General features: G+C 41.0%; 1 protein-coding gene across 1 annotated transcript in view; it reads left to right on the top strand.

The window, feature by feature from the left end:
- Positions 1-3,183: 3,183 nt before the first annotated feature.
- Positions 3,184-20,700, top strand: part of LOC104077429 (interleukin-17 receptor A-like) — a gene marked incomplete at its 3' end in the record, with an annotated part of 20,948 nt that continues 3,431 nt past the window's right edge. Inside the window, exons 1-10 of the mRNA XM_009578673.1 lie at positions 3,184-3,234; positions 8,814-8,838; positions 11,740-11,886; positions 13,088-13,212; positions 14,259-14,385; positions 16,319-16,366; positions 16,462-16,619; positions 17,891-17,968; positions 18,404-18,479; positions 18,564-18,578. Of these exons, the coding sequence (XP_009576968.1) occupies positions 3,184-3,234; positions 8,814-8,838; positions 11,740-11,886; positions 13,088-13,212; positions 14,259-14,385; positions 16,319-16,366; positions 16,462-16,619; positions 17,891-17,968; positions 18,404-18,479; positions 18,564-18,578 (850 nt within the window). The remainder of the gene's footprint in view (positions 3,235-8,813; positions 8,839-11,739; positions 11,887-13,087; positions 13,213-14,258; positions 14,386-16,318; positions 16,367-16,461; positions 16,620-17,890; positions 17,969-18,403; positions 18,480-18,563; positions 18,579-20,700) is intronic.

Raw genomic sequence — 20,700 nt, forward strand, 5'->3', positions numbered from 1 at the left:
ACGGCGGACGGGTCCCCCCCACCTCGCAGCTGGGTGCCCCGTCCGAGGTCGGTGGCGGTTATGGTCCTGCTGCTGACCTCGTCCTTGTGTCACGCTGTGTTGCTCAGTTAAGACCCGGTATTTGGTTTTGTACAGTTTGGGGGGTTGGTTGTGGTTGGTGTGGGCTGTGTGTATCAAAGCAACTGTACATAGCGCACAATTGCATTAACTTAATGTTAAACTAGAATTATAAATACTGCAGAATTAGCCTGGCTATGTGATGGCTGCTAGGAAATGCCTGTCGCTAACATCTGTGAGGGGCCATGGCTGGGGCTGAGATTTGCTAAAACTGCCTGAAATTACTGAGCAGGATGTGAGTCTTTGCTAATAGCTGAGGTTGCTTAATTTCCTAAATGTTTTAACCTGTTCCTTGCAGCTGAGGGGTTTTTAGAGGAAGCAGGGAATCTCTGCTGAAGGAGTAGGTAAACAAACATTATATGTACTTGAAATTGTGAAAAACCAGATTTTGGTTGCCTCTTCTCCCCGTGAAACCAGCCAGAGAGGATATAGATTGAGAGGTGCAGATGTGGTGTCTATATAAGAAGTGAACTAACCAACCTGAGCTAACTTTGGCAGCCCAAAGTATGAACTCCTACCTGGTGTCTCTCTCTGGGGTTTTTGGGGGTTTGTTTGTTTGGGGTTTTTTTTGTCCAAGATACATGTAAAGAGTGTGTAGGAGGGGGAAGAGATCTGTTTTTGCTTTTTATTTCTGTTAACAATAGCTGTACATGCATAAACAGGATAATGGGCAGCTGTCTTCTAAGCTGGAAAGTTTTATATGTCATGATGCACTCTCAGCAGTCTAGAGAGGGCAGCTAGTTGGATGTAGCTATAGACATACGTAAACCAAAATGTGTCCTTTGGGATGAAAGCTTCTGTAATTTTTGCTGTACATGTTTCCTATCCTTTGTCTGTTCTGCCTCCTTTCCAATGTTTGACCATATATTTACCTCTGTTTTACCTGATCTCTGCTCTGCTGCCTTCGCTCCTGTTTAAAAATACCCCAAGAAAACAGTCCACTTCTGCAATTTTACTTCAGGCTGGACATTGTGGAGTTACAAAATTGAAAATCTTAGCAAAGGGGAAAGAGGATGTTACAATATTGCTTAGGCATCTAACATAACCATGGGTATCCCAAACATTGTTAGTCACACAGAGCTTGAGTAATACATTGTAGAGTTTCTGTGAGTCGTTGGATGCTTGGGCTTCGACTGACTTTGTCCTCCTGGCTGTACCTCTTTTTTTAGGGAATGTGAACCACAGTAACTTGGTGAGGTATTCACCAGTACATCACCAACTTTCACTGAGGAAATGTGTTGCCTCACACTCTGGGTGTGCTCATAGATCAGTGAATGTGTAAGCCTGCTGCTTTGGCCTTGTCTTTCAGTAAGCCGTTTTCTAAAATGCAGACAGACTTAAGAAAAATGAGCTGATGAGCAGCTTCTTTAGAAGCAATTGTGAAGCTGCTGACACATACAGGAAAAAGTACCATCAACTGAAGTTATGACAGTTAAAAACAATATCCCCCTTCCCTTTCTGTCAGTTGCACTGTTTTCAGAGGATGATTCAGTAACCCTTCCAATGAGTGACTGCAGTGTGGTTCAAAAGGGAAGCTGTTGCTGAGCAGGGTTGGTGAGACCCACTTCCTTTTTCTAACCCACTACACTCACGCTGCAGTTGCTGAGCTTCGGAGTAGGTCAGGGCAAGCAACAGCAGTTTTATCAGCAAAGCTCTCAGGTGGCAGAGGCTGTTTTGGAGATGGAGTGGTGGAGGGAAAGTGTCGTATCAGTATCGGTAGAGACCTGTAAATTGTGAAAGTAAAACTAAACGCTCATAAACAGCTCATCTTCTTAAAATGCCAACAAATGCACTTAATGAGTCTTATTCACCACCACTCCATCAAACCTGCTCCACTGTAAGGCTGAATAGCATAGCTGCAAATCCAGTTCCTTCTAGTAACTATTATTTGAATATGTCATCTGCAGGGAGGTGGGGTTCAGGTTTTTTTTTCTATGCACAGAGGAAAAACATCCCACAGTTTAAATACCTATCTGGTTGTTCACCATCAGGTGTTTAATCACTGTGTTCAATCATTGGGCCGTAACTGTTTCACGACATGGCATGCCTCGTGTCCTGGAGGAATGCAGTGTTTATAACCGTGCCATCTTTAAGGGGCTGGATAGGTGTACATAGTTTGGTCTTTGAAATCCATCTTGCCAGCTTGATGGATATTCACTAAAAGTCTCTGGAGAACAACTGATGCAACATCTTTCATGAAGGTGAACGATGGTCGTGCATGTGAGGAAGACTTTTCCTGGTCCTCCTTTACAAAGGTGTGTTCATTTTGCCTTTGCTATTGACTGACCTCTCTCATTCCCCTCTGTGGCATCTTTTTGCTGTGTAGGATGTTACCATAAACCATGGTCACACTTAGTGCTGCTAAAATATTTCTGGATTTCTTGGCACAAAAAGGGTTAGTGATCAAAACTACCAAACTTTAGCATAAAAAAGGGTTAGTGATCAAAACTACCAAACTTTAGCATAAAAAGGGTTAGTGATCAAAACTACCAAACTTTAGCATAAAAAGGGTTAGTGATCAAAACTACCGAAATATGATAAAACTTTAAAACTGATTTTTGTCAAGAAGCTTCAACTTTTGAGTTTGGATTTGATTTTGCTGAGAATTTATATGAGGCCAAGAGAAAAACTTAGAAACTACAGAGAAAAATGCTTAAAAAATAAAAACAATTTTGTAGAAGATAGTTGTTTCCTACTAGTCTTAAACAAATCATCTTTCAGCAGTTATTCCTGTAACATGTTCATGTCCTATTGATCTCTGCTTCTTTTAACTAAGGGCTCAGGAAAGGGAAACTGCAGTAAACTTCAAATTGGCCAAGCCTCAGAAGATATGTGGAATGGCTTATAGGTGAGAGGCAGATTTTGGGAAGCTGGAGTCCTTCCCATTCAGCAGCTGCTCTTTAAAAGAAAACTGGATGCTTGCCCAGCTCACGGCAGTTTCTTGCTAGTTACCACAGCATCCTGCTGGGAAATCTTGGCCTCCTATTAATTTAATTGAATTGTTATGACATGGTGCTGTTAATCAGTTTCCCTTTTTTTTCAGATTCATATGATTCTCCATGGCATATGGTCTGTTCTTTTTTGATGTCAAAAATAAGAAAAATCTTGGAAAAAAGAGTGAAAGAAACAGTTGCTTAGCTTTCTGTGAAAATATGGCAAGTAAACATGAAGAGTTGACTGTGCCTGTACTCCTCTGCTGATAATAGTTTCGGGCACCACCTCACAATCGTCTTGTTCTCGTATTTATGCCTCCCATGTCTGTAGTTTTGCTTGTTGGGCGTGCAAGGCAATAGGAAGCTGATGAGAAGAGAAGATCTCAATTTAAGCCCCTTCTTTTATAATAATGTGCAGAGCATGTTGCCTGGCTGTGGGCTCCATCTTCAGCCTTTCTGCAGAGCTCTTCATTTTTCTTCCTTTTCCTCCCATTTGTCTGCTTGTCTGTGTGGACTGACACACGTCGCAATTCTGTCAACGCTTCTTACTTGCTTCTAGCTTTATGTGGGCAAGCAGAAACAATCATCGCTGTAATTTTATTTCTATTGTATCATCTAAATTTGTGCTTGCTCAAGTAGAGAAACTAGGTTAAGTACTTCTGCTGGCCACAGTTTTGTTAATGCACTCTGAATGAGCCAATGCATCAGATAAGGTTTTGGATTGGTTGGACATTTACAAGGAAAAACCAGCAGGTATTCCCCCTGGTGCTGAGGAGGTAGCCAGTACAAATCTAGAAATAGTTGACTTATTTTACTGCAAAACCAATGTGTCTTTTTCTTTAATTGCTTTCTGGCTTTTGGATGTCATTCTCTGGAGTTACGGTTTCTTGGTATAAAAGTGTGCCCTCAGCTGCAGCCTAGCCCAGTCCAGTTCACCTAGGCAGTATCCAAAAAGGAGATGAGAGTTTGCATGGTGACTGCTTTCTAGGTATCCTTTGGGGTGGTTATATCTCTGCCTGCATTGTGACTTTATCTTCTCCTTCTGTTATCTTTGCTTCATTATGCCAATAGCAAGGACTTCCTGGCTGGATGAATTGTTCTGGGCATTTTGGGCTGTTAGGTCATCCCTGTAGCGCTTTGGGGGACTGGGAAGGCAATGGACCAACAATTGAGTTGGTGCACGCTGCCGTGTGGTGGGAGAATCCTTCCCCCTGGCTCTTATGGTAAACCTGCTAGGTTCTTGACTAACTGGTGGCAGCTTAAAACACTCCAACATAGACAGCTACACATAAAAAAATGTTACTGGCACAGCAGGTAAACAGGCTAGTCTGAGGTAGGAAAAAAATATATGTAGATAGCCCCTTGAAAACCTGAGTAAGGTTGGGGGACAGTGACACACCAGAAAAACTACTGTTGTTTGTCCCCATAGAAACCCAGTGTTGAAAGGTAACAGATATCTTAATTGTTAAGTTTCAGTTCTGAATCCTCATCAACTGACTGATGGTTCCTGATTAAGCTCTTGGCTTTTTAATGAATGTCAGAAAGGGCACAGCCTCATGGATGCTGGGAACATCATTGCGAGCACTTTACCTGGGACAGTAGACCTTGAGGAAGAGATAATCCATTTACCCACTGTGCTGGTTCAATACTCATATTGATCATAAAACAAAAAAGGGGAAATGCAGCACTTCCTCATTTAACCATGTCTTATCTGCTAATAAACAGAAACACCACCACTCAAATGAAAGCAGATGTTGCTGCTCTTCAGGCAAATAATGCCTTATAATTTATATAAGGGCTTTATCATGATGCAGTTTACAATAATTACTGGTAACTGCAACAGCACAAGGACAAGATGACTGAATATTAAGTGATAGGTTTTAATAGAAGTCATTAAATTACAAATGAAAAACCATGGTTAGTAGCCAGTTATTTTTGTTGCCTGTTGTGGTTCACCCCAGCTGGCAGCTCAGCCCCACACAGCTGCTCACTCTCTCCCCTCAATGGGATGGGCAGTGAATTGGAAGGGCAAAAGCAAGAAAACCTGTGGATTGAGATAAAGACAGTTTAATAAGTAAAGCAAAAGCTGTGTGCACAAGCAAAGTGAAATAAGGAATTGATTTCCATCAGCAGGCAGGTGTTTAGCCATCCCCAGGAAAGCAGGGCTTCATCACATGTAACAGTTACTCGGGAAGACAAATGCCATAACTCCAACCATCCCCCCTTCCTCCTTCTTCCCCCAGCTTTAATTGCTAAGCACAATGTCATATGGTCTGGGGTATCCCTTTAGTCAGTTGGGGTCAGCTGACCTGGCTGTGTTCCCTCCCAAATTCTTGTGTGCCCCCGGCCTACCTGCTTGGGGGGAGCAGTGTAAGAAACATAAAAGGCCTTGATGCTGTGTAAGCACTGTTCATTAATAACTAAAACATCCCTGTATTATCAACACTGTTTTGGTCACAAATCCAAAACACAGCACCATACCAGCTGCTGTGAAGAAAATTAACTCCATCCCAGCCAAAACCATTGTACCTGTTTATGCAAGGGGCATTGTCAGGCTAAATAATTTACCTAAGAAAGTCTGATTAAGCAGTGAAGTGTTAGGAGTAATTTTTTTTCATAGCTTAATCTGCATTTCCATACTGGTAGTTACAATTTATATTTTTCTCTTTTTCAGTGATTGTATCTTAGCTAGTTTTGGTTTGGTTTAATCAGCATTTGCTTGCTTGCTTTCTAGGTTTTTCCCATTATCAAAGGATTTAGGTTGCAGATGCTACGTGGGAGTGTTCCGGGGGGGGCGGCGGGAGGGGAAGAAACCTGATGTGGGAGGTACAAAGTTGCAGTAACATTTCTATTAACTATACTTGTAACCCATTTTTCTTAAGTCCAACAGGTTCTAAATACTCAGTGGAGGATTTGTGTGCAATAATAAGGTGCAGTATAATTGTGAAAGTACAGTTCAAACTAAATTGTATTTATATTCAAATTGATCAAGTTGATTCCCGTAGTTGTGGCTCTTTGACCTTTTGAGCACAACAAAAATAGTGAAAAGCACCTCGTACATGTTGTTACACATTGACATTAAGTTCATAGATTTATTTTGCTCTTGGTTATGTTAGAGCTCCTCTGCCCCATGCAGGGCACTGCTACACAGCTTTTGGGGCCATTTGTCCCAAGATTCCCATCTAGCAAGACCCTGTTTGGGTGTTTCCAGAGTTGTTAGTGCCACAACCTAGGAGTGTGGCTGGGGATCCGACAGTGAGTTGAAAACTTCAAGAAGATCCAGAGCAAAGGTAAGGGAGAAGGCAGGTGTCTTCTGCAGGTGAGCTGCTAATATCTGGGGACTGGGGGAGAAAGGAAGAGGACAGAGTGAGAGAACAACAAGGAAAGGTTAAGTGTGTCTCTGTTTATCCCCCTTCCCTCCTCATTTATAAAAGAAACTTTGATTAACAGTGCAAAGTAATCAGAATATTTGTTCTGACTCTGGGATGTTGCCTTAGTCCTAACTTAGTGCAGCAAAGATAATTTCATTTTGAAAAATACAATGTTGCTAGTTGGCTGGTAGGAAAACAATTCTTCACCGAAGTTCAGTTCTCAGGCAAATTGTTATATAGATTTGTACGTATTTAGAAGTTCTGAGTGGCCAGTTAGGCAGATTCCTTCCTTTTAACTGATTGAAATATTTCCTAAATGATAATAAAGTTGGTCAATATTACACAACTTGGGTGTTGCACTGAATCTTTTTCAAAATACCATATCTTGGGTATGTTTCTAGTCCTGCTTATTGGAGTGTGGATGTGTTACTTGTGAAGGGTACCTGATTGGATTTATACCTGTGTATTGTTTTGACTTGTGTAACAAAAGCCTGGAAGAGATTTTCAGGTCTTATTTTTTATATAAGCATGAGGAGCTTAATGCCAAATGTGCCTGCTTCCACTCAGGAGGAACACAGATTCGTTAGCTGAAATGTGAGTGTTAATGTCGGAACTATCTTTTTCATAGTCAGTAGAACTCTGCTCATTTTTGAGATCAGTTGCTCAGCACAGCTTGTATGATACCTGATTTAACCGATTGCTTATACTTTGTATTTCCTTCAAATAATAAAAAGCTTATTAATTGATGTGATGTTTTGCTTTCACTAGGACTTCTTCAAAGGCAGGATGCAGTTCTGCCTTGTTACAAGCAGAGAAAAGCCAGCACAGCTGTGAAAGAGCAGTGCCCACCTTCCTCCTCAGGCCTGGTGGTTTGTTCCCAGCCTCTCCCGTACAAGCAGGAGCAGAGGTGCAGAAGATCTGGTTTGCAGCTGACCTCCCTTCCTCCCCTTGAGTCGGTTTCAGGCTGTAGCCAGGTGCCCGTGTGGTCACACGCATGCTTGTGCCAGCACAGGGCAGGCTGCAGTGCTGGGGTGTAAGAGAAGGGAGGTTTAGGACTGCATCTCTGGCAGTGATGGTGTCTAATGCCAACTTAGTGCCTGTGAAACTTCAGCTTCCTGTGCTGCACTGGAGGGCATGTTCACTACCAAAAAGGCACAGCTGGCTTTTTCCAAGCATCCATCCCTGAAAATGTAATGCAATCACTTGGGTAGCCATGGCTACACTGCTTTAATAAGCTAAGCCCCAAATTCACTTGGAGCTGACTTTAACAAGTTGCAGAGAGGTTAAAAACCCTGCTGCCTTGCCTCCCCCACTGGAATGAATTATATTGTGGCAACAGTGTGACAATAATATCCACCTTTATATGTCAAGGCATGAGTGGGAGGAAACCTAGCCTTCATCTTGATTTACTAAGTCAGTGAAAACTTCAGACTTCCTTATCACTAGGATTTTGCATCACATTAACTAAGCAAGCTTACGTGCTTTTTCCTGGTGACTATGGGGTCTTCCAGTGTAAACAAAACATACCTGGGGGAAACCAGGCAGTGCCCACATAACTTCTGGTTGCTTCTTTATGTTCAGGACATCTTTATCTTTAATATGAAAGAGTCTAATTCTGATTAATTTTTCTTCCTTCCTGGGTTGCCTCTCAAATATATTTCTAGGAAGTAAAATCACCATATCCTACTCACAAGCCTGGCACTTACTAAATGTTGTCTTTTCCCTTCCCTGCTTCTTATGAGGCATCAGGAAAAAGACCAGCCGTAACTGATGCAGCGTTTCTGTTCAGGCAATACAGAACCGTTCATCACTGTGTCCTACTAGTCATTTATTGAATTTAAGTTTTTAGAGTGTCATTGCATAGTGGTTTTGAACGCAAACGTAAGATGAAGGGGATGCCCTGCAGTAGGCAGTACGTAATCCAGTACTTCAAGCCTAGCCGTAGAGAGCTCGTGCTTCCAGTCAGATGAGCTTAGACCTTGCAAGCATTACCAGCAAGATCAGTGCTTAAAGCAATGGTGTTTAAAAACCATACCCATCTACTTCAAGCAGTCTTTCGTGTCACATTGGTTTCTATTTTCACAGTCCTGGATTTTGGAAGGTTTTCACTATCATCATCTTGTATTTTTGCCCCTCCAATTTTTTTTCCATTATTGCAACTACTACTGTCACGTATGCAGTTCAGGTGTGCACAGGTTTCATGCCCTGTGTCCTTTGGTTTTCTGATTAACAACTTTGTGCGATGTTTCTTGATGGTTAATTTTTCCAGTTTGTGTGCGTCACTGCTCACTGAATTGTTGGCTTCCTGCCCCTCCTGCCACCAAGCAGAAGCAAATTACTGTCAATCCAGTTTCTATTCTGAGAGTAATATTCTTGTTTTTTCCCCCCACAGGATTTAAACTGCCTCGTAAGAAATAGTAAGTAATATTTTTTCTTCATTGCAGTTTTTTCATCAGATCATGCTTTTTGTTTTTTTAACTGGGTTCGTACAGCCAGTTCTTCCTGGTAGAATCAGATGTAAAGTGAAGCACTGCTGTCACCTTGCTCTGGTAGTTTTCGGTTTGATCCATAATCAGCTCCAGCTAAAAGAGGAATGGGAAGTTAAATCTTTTTCAGGATAGAATTTGGGGGTGGGGAATGGGGTGGGTGGAACAGAACCTAACTTGTTTAGTTTCTATTTAAAGCTGGGATGGTCAATTTTTAAAGAAATGGGAATTTTAGGACAAGTTTGTCAGTAAATGTTCATTACAAGGTATTATATGTATGATAGTACTTGATGAAAAATTAATGTATGAACTAGAATTAAAAAAGGGTCATAAAGGGGTGCAGCTGAGAGCAATTAGTGTAAATTATTTGGCATAAAGTCCAATGAATTAACTTGATCATCTTAAAGGTCTTTTCCAACCTAAATGATTCTATGATTTGAAAAAGGAAAGGAGTTACTCTAAGTCCCACTGAACAAATATATTGGACATATCAGGTGTAAGGGGTCAAGTCTTAGCAATGGCACACATCTGAAACACTTTAATATAATTATGGGTAATATCTTTTAAAAAAGGAGAATGTTCTGCATTTGGCCCTTTGGTACACAGGGGCATCTGCATGGCACTGCAGAACTCCTTGGCCTTTCTTTGCAGTCGTTGTTCTAAGCAGGCTAATTTCTGCCTCAGTGCCCAACCCTGTATCTTACTGGCTCAAGTATTTTTGAAGCTATGCTTGGCATGCCAGATCACAGAGATGACTATGCTGAAAATAACCGGATTTTAAACTTTTTTGGCAGGAGAGGGATTGGGTAGGATCGGATTGGATCATATTTCCCACTGGCAGACGGCCGTTGGAATACAGCTTGACAACATGGCTAAGCCAAACGGCAGCTCCACCATTAAAATGCTGCCTTGTTTGAATATTTGGTTTAAATTCAGCCTTATGGTTCTTGTTATGTTTTTCCGCTCTAGGGGAAAGATTTTTTTTTTTTAGTACTTAGTACACCCTTTTCTGAAAGGTACTTTAATCTTATCAGGTTTTCTATAGATATTTTTTGGTAGAGTGAGCATTTGAGGATTGTCTAATTACTCCCTATGCCTAAAACCATGCTGTCACAGGAAGGGATAGTGCCCACTTTCCACTGTTCCCGTCACTGAAAGCGTACTTCGGCAGGGGGGACTGACTGTGCACTGTGTAATGGCAAACTGCTGGGGGGGGGAAAGTGCTGCTCTTACCTGTGTCCCTGCCAGCATCTGTCTGTGCGCTCCCACCGCTTCCCCCGGGACAGTGCCAACAGCGGTGGGCCTGCAGGCTGGGCTGCTTCCTTGAGCTCTGCCTGAGGGAGTAGCCCACCAAGGAAATGGTGAAATCTTTGTTTGGCGGGTCATTTTTATGAATCAAGTCATCACGCAGCCCTGTGATTGTTTGAACCCATGCAAGGGAATAAGTAGAAAAGGTAGCCAAGAGAGTAACCTTTCATTAGCAGCATGGATTTCTATCAGGTGAAACTGGTAGCAAAACATGTTTTGCTTTTCAGGAGTTCAGCCTACAAATTTATTGTCTTGCTCTGTGTTGTTCTCTTTTCAACATTAGTGGTTTAGTGTGGATGCAACAAGTAGCTAAAGAATATCGTACCGATCTCTCCAAAGCCTGTATAATCGTTTTACCTTTTTTCTTTTTTTTAATATATTCAGTGATCACACTAGCCTGTTCATATGATTCATAGATTGCATGACACCGCTCATGTTCAGTAGTTTTTCTACTAGTTTTTTCAGCAGTGCTGTTATAAATAAATGCTGTTATAAATAAATTCCAGACCAGACTCTCATTAGGTAAATATGACCTACACTATATGTGCTTAGATATATATTACAGTGTGTCAGAAGTTTTGTCTGAATGGGTCCAGTATACAAAGTGACTCAGATTATGTTTTATTGACAGTTCTGCCTTCCCCTCCTCCCAAGTCTGACAGTTATCATATGCTCTATCATCAGTTATTTTGTATTTACTTCTAGATTGTTGATATTTTTTAGAAAAATGCATACCATTGGGCCTACACTCACCCCTGCAGATCTATTTAAAACATTCAAACAGTCATGATTTCCCACTTGCAACTCCTCTTTGATTTGTCAGCCTAGTTCTTCCTGTGTTTGTGCTTCACTGATATTCAGCAGAGCTATTTTTAATATGCTTTGATAAGTCAAATGTCTTACAAAAGTCTAAGTAGATCATGTCTGTTTGATGCCTGTCATACCTCATTTCATTTTCTGATGAGATTACAGGACCGGTTTTCCTTAACACTGTATTGACTAGCATAAATTATTTTTCTGTCCAGAGAGCTCATTAGTTTAGGGAAGGCATAACAAGCAGTTATTGGAAGCTAAATTCATATGTATATTCAAATTAGAAGTAAGGCAGTTTTTAAACAAAGTAATTAACTATTGGAACAATTTCCCTGGTTTATCTGATGGACTTCTTATCATTGGGAGGCTGGAGATTAGTACTAGTCTGTTTCAGCAGCAAAGTATGGACTTGCTGCAGGAGATATTGAGTAAACTTACTTGACCTGTTTAACCTGACTACATTGATTGTGGTAATTACTAATGGATTTTAAGGAAAAGAGGAAGTGTAAGTTACTAGAACGAGTGATTTCAGAATATTACAGGCAATTTATAAAGTACTTGCGTGCCGAAAAATACCTTTCTGAACTGTGAAGCAGTCTGTCACACAGTTTTGCCCTCTGAGTAACCCTGACCCAAAGGGCAGACCATAATTGCAATTAAGCAGAGTTTCCTCAGCCCTGGTCTAAATGATGGCTTTCATTTGCTGGACAGGTACCTGCATGGAGGCAAGCTGGCTGCAGGTTCCCATGTGGACTCCTTCTGCTCCAAGCAGTCTTCATGTCTCTTCTGATGTTTTCCGTCAGATGGATGGAAACCTGTTCCCTGTGCTTCGGATAGAATGGAAAGTGGCCACTGATGGTAAGTGGTGGTTGTTTAATGTGAACATGACGCGGAGGAATTAAGTGTGATCTAGTAAGGATAGGGAGGAGAATTATGGCTTGAAGTCTCTTACTGATCTAGTCATGAAAGCAGAGCTTTGAAATTTGGGGGCTTGGCTGCTTCATTTTGTTTGGTTTGGGAGATGATTTTGTTTTTTCTTGGTGACTGAATTGGGGCTTTGTGTGTGCGCTGGGTATTCAAGAATTTAAAATGTTTCCACTATGATATTTAAAATGGGAAAAGCATTTAAAAATGGAATCAAGTGACTCACACCTTTACCATTGCAGTGAGCAGAGAAAGGAGGTTCGCACTGCAAGCATTGCCTTTTCAAGGCATAATAATGACTGCAGCAGTCCCGTGCAGGGGAATTACATCTGTGAACTGAATAAATGAGAATTAATTTGAGAGAGCACAAATAGCCTATGTGCTGTTAACCCAGTGCAAGTTCCTCCCATTTCGGGTAATCTAGTCCTTGTAACTTAGGTTTCCTATATGCAGATGTGTCTTGATAAAGGAATAATTGTCTCATTGTTGGAGCCTAAATGAGTACCAGTAAGTCAAGTTTTCTCACTCTCCAAGTATCTTTGATTATTTTTTGTTTGTTTGTATTGTTTCCTTTGCATGCTCTTGTCCATGGTTTTGCATTGATTCAAGGCAGAATTAAACACACTTATTTCCTCCTTCTGCAGGGCCTGTGTCTGAGGGCTGTTTAGAGTTATTATCTCAGTAGTGTAGAAGCAGGTGTGACTGGGGTAACCCAGTCATTTTGTGTAGCTATGGTTATAAACTTTCTCATTGGGATTGTCCGTACCAAAATAAAAGCGTAGTTGCTTTGGCGCCCAAACTGCATGAAGCAGCCTTAAGAGGCAGAACTAAACACAACACTGAACCTGTGGAACTGCCAGGGTGTCTGGAAGAATTAAGTTGCCTTCTGTTCTGCCCCTTCAGTTGCACAGATGGAGCTCTTGCCATGCAGGACAACCTTTAAGCTGAAAGTGCTGTTAGTCAACCCTGCATGCTCACTTTTTCATGGCCAGTTATCTTTGTGTTGGGATCCCCAGCACTTGAAAGGAGTAAGACTGTGACAAGACTAGACACAGTGGTAATCTCTGTGGGGGTTGCAACCTATACACGTGCAGATGACAGGAAAAGACATCTCTCTCTGTCCCTGTGCCTGCAGCTAGCATCCGGTATCTCCGAGGGGCAGAGCTGGCTGTGATGCAAGTGAACAGCAATCAACAGATCTGCGCCCAGTTTGACTTTCAGAACAACTTGCCACTTCAGGTCCGTCCGGATGGAGGCCGGGTGAGTGCAAAGGTCTCTAGGCTACTTTTTCTAGTCCATGGGTTTGTTTGTGCTTTCACTGTTATACAGCAAGGTTATCGATTTAAAAAGTACAGACTGGCTAGAAGAGTTGATGAAACAATCAAGATACTGGGCTTGAGTCCTGCTGTCGTTTCCAGTTGGTTTTACCCTTGTGTGTAGCTGTGTACAAGCTGCTTGCTTATCCTGGTTTCTCTTTCACTCTTCCCATCCTTCAGGTTTTAAGAATGTCATTGTTCTGGATGTTGCTTAAAGCAAATAATTGTAGGAGTTTTTGCATCCTGCTTGACAGCTGTGACATAGCCTTCTTTTTAACTCAGCTCTTCCTTTTACTTCCACTTTTTTCTTGTACTTTCTTGCTGTGGAGGAAAGCACCAACTTTGGGGGTGGTCCTTCAGCTTACACTGAGTCTAGGAAACTTGTCAAAAATGCTGAGCATCCACAGCTCCCTTTACAAACAATAGGAATCTGGAGTTTGTTATCATGCGGAATTGGGCCATAGTTGGCTTACTGTCTGGAGCCAGTGCCTCTCCAGGAATTTACATAGCATTGCTGATATGTTGAAAACAGTATAGATTTAAGAATATATTTATGGAATGGCCAGGTACAGAACTATATACGTATAAGAGCAATTCTAAATGCTTAGCACTTACACAGCACTGCAAGATACATACTAGACTAGAATTTTGGTCTCAAAACTGCATGTTTTAGCCTCATTTCCTTTCAGTTCAGAATGTAATTAAGTGGAAACTCCATGCAGTTGTTTGGCATGAGACTGTTGTATCAGTTCAGAGATCCCAAGAAATAACTGTACTTTTCTCATTCCAAACAGAAGAATTTGAGATAGACCAAAAGACTGGTATATTTAATACACCCGAGTTCCATTGTTTTTTATAGTCAAGCTTCAGAAAAAGGGTCATAAGGGATGAGGGAACACAGTTGAACAGGACCAAGTCAGCTGTTAATTTCAGTGCCTTTATAGGACAACTTTCTCATTTTAAGTCCTTGTGAATGTATTTTATTTTCAGTGGAATTTCACTTTTGACCGTTTTGAAGTGGAACCTGGCCAGACTTACCAAGTGACTGTCTACCATCTGCCCAAATTGGGTGTAGATGGAGACTACAATTGCAAGTCCACGTCTCTCACAATGCCTGGTAAGAGATGCTCTAGTTTGCTTAGGCCTTGAGCTTAGCACTGTGATGATTTATGGTTGAGGTGAGGTTTTTTTCCAGACCAGACCCATGACCTGCGAGCAAGTTTGGCAATAGGATGACAGTATTATAAAAACCTGTTGTCCTTTCTGAATATTGCTGTTTAGAAAGTCTGTGGTCCTAGCCTTATCCACAATACCCCTGTGGTATATATCCAAACTGCATGTGCTACGCGTTGCTATCCTTATTGCTGGGATCCTGTGTCCAGAAGTTTGTCAAATCTCTGCGTGGAATAATGTGCATGTGGAGGGACTATTCTGTGAAGGCCAGACCCTTTGATTCTGGTTGAGTGTAGTTCCTACATGGAAGATACTGCTACAAAAATTTTATATGCTCACTAGAAAGCTAGTGAAAAGGACAAAACCTTGGACTTAGGCCTCTGATTTCTGAGAAATTGCATTTGTAGCTTGTCAAAAATTCTGCTACAGCTATGGTTAAAGAAAAATTCATAATTAAACCTGAAAACTAGTATAGGTGCCCTTCTGATGGGCCGTTTGAAGATAAGTTACATCTCCTGGATTTTTTTGCTGAAATGTTTATCAGTGGAGCAGGCACAAAGATATTTTATCTACATGAATGGGGCTGTAGAGTAGTCTTTCCTGCTGTTGCAGACTATCACTGCAGCTTTTACTTAATTTTAAATCTTTCAAAGTTTCCCCTCTGCTTGTGGAAGCTGGAAGTACAGGCCAGAATTTCCAAATCAGAAGCAGCAAAGTTTGGCTTCTAATATTAAATTTAGACAGGTGAAGTTTAATTACAAAGACACAGTTAGGCATAATTTACCAAGAAACTTGACAGAGCTGAATGCCTGACCTTTTCTTGTGTATATGAAAATTTTCCTATAACTAAAAAGAACTTGTTTTGTTATTTTCCCTGAAGATGCTGAGCATCTGCAGTGCCCTCTGGCTGCACTGAATAGTTTATAAATATTTGGCACTCAATAAACTGGTTCATAATTTTCTTCTTAACTTGCTTATAGTTGTCAGCATGACTTTGTAGTTATAAAATGGCAAAGTATGTGGTGTGTCAGTCAATGTGAGCTGGAAAAGGAGAGGGGGCACTTGGTTTTCAGCCCTCTTATCCTTTCTTATACCTGGTCATACTGAGAACTTCCTGGCTTTTATCCTTCACTGTTCTTCAGAAACTTAGTGCATTGTGTCAAGCTCAGCAGTTGCAGGGAGCTTTGCTGATTAGAGCTTACATGTGAAAGTTGGAAATCTAAGATGTGCAATGTTTTCTTTCAGCTGTTTAAGCAAGGAGTTGTTCCTTTTCCTTTGTGTCCAAACCCTGGAGGAGAGACGTAGTTTAGGCTGAGACCTGTAAATCCCACATTGCCAAATGTTAAATATGTAACTCTGGATTTGACTCTGAAGAAAGTCCCAAAGAGCAGGACCAATCTGCTAAATGAAGCAAAGAGAATTATAAATGTGGAAGAGTGTTTTGGGATCAAGAAAGATTCCAGCCTCCTAGTTTTCCTGGGGCAGAATGCTTTTGGAGGAGTCTATTGCTGTGGCACTCTCAAGGTCCAGACATCAATATGAAGTTTTAATTCCACTATGACCCTCTCTGCACAAGTCTTACATTAGCAAGAGTTGTCAAATATTACTATTATAATAGTATTGTATGCTTTCAGTCCTTTCTTATTAATTATCTCTGTTCTGGAAAAAAAATCCCACCATAAAATCAGTGGAGGGGCTAGTTTATACATTGGAAACCAATACTATTCTGCTGCAGAATTTTGCTACTGCTTTGGAACAAAGGTCTCTACTCATGAAGGAGGGCTTAGTTAGGTGTCTGGCTTTTGGTAAGAAAATGGGTGTTTTTCCTAAATGGAAGTACAATTTTTCTGACTAGTCACTGATGATCTTTCTTGCAGACTGCAAGGACTCTCTAATGAAAAGAACCATCCCATGTATAAAGACAGGTAAAAATTTTTCAGTTTGAGTCATGTAGATATGGGTGCCCAGTTGAAATATTTCTAACAGTTGAGAAACTTGCGAATATCTGCATTACTTCCAGGCAGCCTGTGGGAGCCCAGGATCCACGGTAAAAGTCTAGATGATACAACTCTGCTTGTGAGCTTTAACCCATGGATGGAGTCAGCCCGATACCAAATTCATGTGACCAGTTTCCTGAATGAGAAGAAGTGTAAAATGATCACACGTGATTTCACTGAGGTAATTACCTTCCTAAGTTATATCCTCTGTGGTAATTTAGACAAATGTTTCTTTAACGGTTGCTAAACAAGGAGTTGGAGCCATGATGTAGGAGATGCAAAGAATGCAATTGTACAGCAATTTTCAAGGAATTATTTTCACAAAATTTTAATTATCTTTGGAAAGGGGAACTTTATTTCAGGAATTTGGTGGATAAAAGATCAAAAAAGGTTTTTATAATGCGTAGAGCAGTCTGTAAACATCTGCAAAGAAAAACGAAATCTGGTATTTGACTATGTGGGCTTTATTACCTTTGTCAAGCCAATGCCTGGGGGATAAGACTAAATAAATCAACCAAAATTGAGGTGCAAAGTTTCAATAAATCATTGAAGTAGTTTATCAAATGTGATGGGGGGGGTGTTAATTAAATTTTTTTAGATTAAGAATGAGTGTTTTTGTAACACATGTTTCAATTAAACTGAGAATCAGTTCCTGCAGGTCTTGCAGCCTGTGTTGTTGAGAAGCTCAAAGTAGATCCAGAGTGTCTTCTGACATAAGAAATATTCCCCTTTGGGCATCTGAGCGAGGAGAAATGCTGAATATTTGGTACCAGTCCCCAGCCTTCCTTGGGGGAGGGTAGATATATTGGCATTCAGTTTGCTTCATCTTTCCATTCCTTCCACACTTAAAACCCTTCGTACCGCATGCACTAATATGTATTAAGTTATTACTGACACAGCTGGTACAGCTGTGTGCATATTTCCCTGGCAGAAGGGAATATACCTCATTTTGGAGTATATATCTGCTAGTCATTGTAAAGAATATATTTAGATTGTTATGATATTGATTGTGTGCAGCAGGTAACAAGGACAACTTATTTGTCTGTTCTAGTGTCAGAAGCAGCAGTGTTGACAGCTTTTTTAATTAAACAAGGAAGCTTGTTGATGTTTACACATTAAATAACTGAAGACATTTACATTGTTAAGAAACTGTAAGTTTAAATTAACACATTTGAAGTTATACAATGTACATCCTTAATTGTTTCCTGTTACCTGTGCAGCCTTAGCCTGCTGCCTTAATTGTATTACCATATCTGTCACACAGGACACCTGCAGTGATGGTGGCCAGACCATTTACCCGTTTTGTTCTCGGTGGGCTTCTTGTTCCAAAAAAAAAAAAAAAAATTTTCTGCTTCTTTGGACCACTCCATAGTCTCATGTCAACTCCTCTTCTTTTTTCCTGCTTTCATTCTATTTTCTTACTTCCCTTAAACTTGCATCTGATTTCTGCAGGGTGGACTGCAACAGCAAGTGAATGTCACGATCAAAATAGAGAAGAACATAAGAGCTTGCTGCAACTACAAAATACAGGTAGGATCTCACTGTTGTCCTGTGTCCTTCCTTCACCAACAAGGCAATGAGCAGCTTAGGAATGTTATGCTTTTTGCACAGTGTTTTATTCTGAGATTGCCTAATCCCTAATTATGTGTATCAGGGAAATTATGATTATGGGTGAAAGAACAATTTTTTTATATAGCTGTTCTCTGTAGACAGTGGCTTTTCCTTAGTATAGGGTTGCCAAGTCAGAGACTGTGGAGTAGAATGGCAAGTATGCAACCCCAGGAGCAAATTGCCTTCTTAATGTGTAGTGTAAGAATTCTTGATTAATCTTGTTTTCTGAAGGGAAATGGGATTTCTGTGTCCCTGTGCTAAAATACAGGGAATGTAGTGGCAGGGGGGGAAATAAAGTGGGGAACAGAATTGCTTTGAAGAATAGTATCTGTTTTCTGAATTTTTCAACTGCAGATTCAGCCATTCTTTGCAAACTGTGGCACAGACTGTCTGAGACACTCTGCTTTCATCCCATGTTCACCAGCTCCAAGTGAGAACTGCTTTTCTGTAAACTAGATTCGCATTGTCTTACAGATGAGAGCTGAATTTTTAATGTACCTCTTGTCTTTTGCAGGTACAGACCCATCAGGTAAGAAGTTCTTCCAATACCTTGAAACTTTTCTTGCTGCTCTTTTCCTGTCACATAGAATAACAAATGATCCTCCCTGGGAATGACCCGATGGGCAGGAAAAGTCCCCTTGTAATACTGAATTCAGAGTGAATTGTGTTAAGAGTTATTTCACCATGATTTAACGAGGCAAGTATTTGTATGCAGTGTGAACCTTAAAAAGCAATTTTTTTAGAGATACTTCACTTGCATAAAATTTTTTGAGAAACAGTTTTGACAAGAAGAGTCTTAATATAAAATACTTTCTGTCACTTTGCTCAGTGTTAAAAAATTTGCATAATATAAAGCAGCTTTTGGAGAGAATAGTTTGCATATATTCATTTTCATGAATGTCAAGATAAATCATGTGCATAATGATTTGACATCTTTTTTTGGCTGTAACAACACCTCTATGGAGCTAGTTTGTCCAAGATATAAAAAGAAAAATACACCTGTAGATTGAAAAAATACATCACCCAAAATGGTGATTTTTTTTTTAAGATAGATTACATGAACAGGCAGGACATGGGCAGCATGCCTGTCAAAGCTGGATAAACATTGCTGTTTAGAGGAAGGTTATTGATCTGTATTTTCAATGTGCTGCTGTCCTGGTTTCGGCTGGGATAAAGTTAACTTTCTTCCTAGTAGTTGGTGTAGTGCTATGTTTTGGATTTAGTATGAGAATAATGTTGAGAGCACACTGATGTTTTAGTTGTTGCTAAGTAGTGTTTACAGTAGTCAAGGACTTCTCAGCTTCCCATGCTCTGCCAGGTGCACAAGAAGCTGGGAGGGAGCATAGCCAGGACAGCTGACCCAACTGGCCAGTGGGGTATTTCATACCATATGACGTCATGCTCAAAATATAAGGCTGGGGGAAGAAAGAAGGGGGGGAATGTTGGGAGTGATGGCGTTTGTCTTCCCAAGTAACAAGTTACACGTGATGAAGCACTGCTTTCCTGGAGATGGCTGAACACCAGCCTGCCAATGGGAAGTAGAGAATGAATTCCTTGTTTTGCTTTGCTTGCGTGTGCAGCTTTTGCTTTACCTGTTAAACTGCCTTTACTTCAACCCACGAGTTTTCTCACTTTTACTCTTCTGATTCTCTCCCCCATCCCACTGGGGGGAGTGAGCGAGCGACTGTGTGGTGCTTAGTTGCTGGCTGGGGTTAAACCACTACAGTCGTTTTTGGCGCCCAACATGGGGCACAAAGGGTTGAGATAACAACACATCTGACCCGAGTGGGTTAAAACAAATTTGTTATAAGCATTCATTATGTCAGTTTAGTAGTCACTGGTCACAATGTTGGTTTATTTGCTCTGAGTTGTTGGATCTGTTTTTGGAGTTTTGTTATGTAGCACCTTACTGGCTGTATATACTGCTGTTTGTCAGTATTTATGTGGGGTTTGTCACCTCTGGGAAATGGATTAAGGTTATCGCTTTGCTACACTATGTAACACTGGCTTATGGTATGATAAAATTATTGATCATGAGAATGTACTCAGCACTGCCGTCATCCCTGTGCTTCAGGAGCTATCTCTTGGAAACTTAATAATTACACTTTTTACCTCTTCTCCTCGGAGAGCCAATTCATGGGGAAGATGGCTTCCTTCACCTTCCCCTTCTCCTGCAGGCTGATTACAATAGCTCTTGAGGATTTTGAATATCCTTGGGATGTTTAAACCAGCATGTTCCTATTGCTGTCTCCTGAATGTGTTTCAGGCCTTGTTTAAGGTTAAACAACTATTTAAGAATACCACCCAGAGATCTGCCCCGAGGCTGGATAGTTATGAGTGGCAGGGTGTGTGGGATAGTATGGGCAAGCGCCTAGGACAGTGGTCACCTCCTGTGTTTTGGAACTTCACCCCTGAACAAATGCAGAATCCTGAAAAACTAGTAAAATATTTGGAGAAAGCATGCTGTCACCATGGCAATTCCAGAGAGATGCAAATCACTGCAATGTGCTGGGCCCTGGCCCGTGCCTACTGAGCCCTGTTCAACTCTATTCAGAACCCTCAAGGGGGATAGAAGATCTCTGGATCTGATGACAAAACGACAGGCACTGCGGCTACTCCAACCCCCGGGACGGGCACTACAGCTGAACCAG

This window comes from Fulmarus glacialis, unplaced genomic scaffold, assembly GCF_000690835.1.
Source record: "Fulmarus glacialis isolate BGI_N327 unplaced genomic scaffold, ASM69083v1 scaffold3205, whole genome shotgun sequence".
NCBI classification, from domain to species: domain Eukaryota; kingdom Metazoa; phylum Chordata; class Aves; order Procellariiformes; family Procellariidae; genus Fulmarus; species Fulmarus glacialis.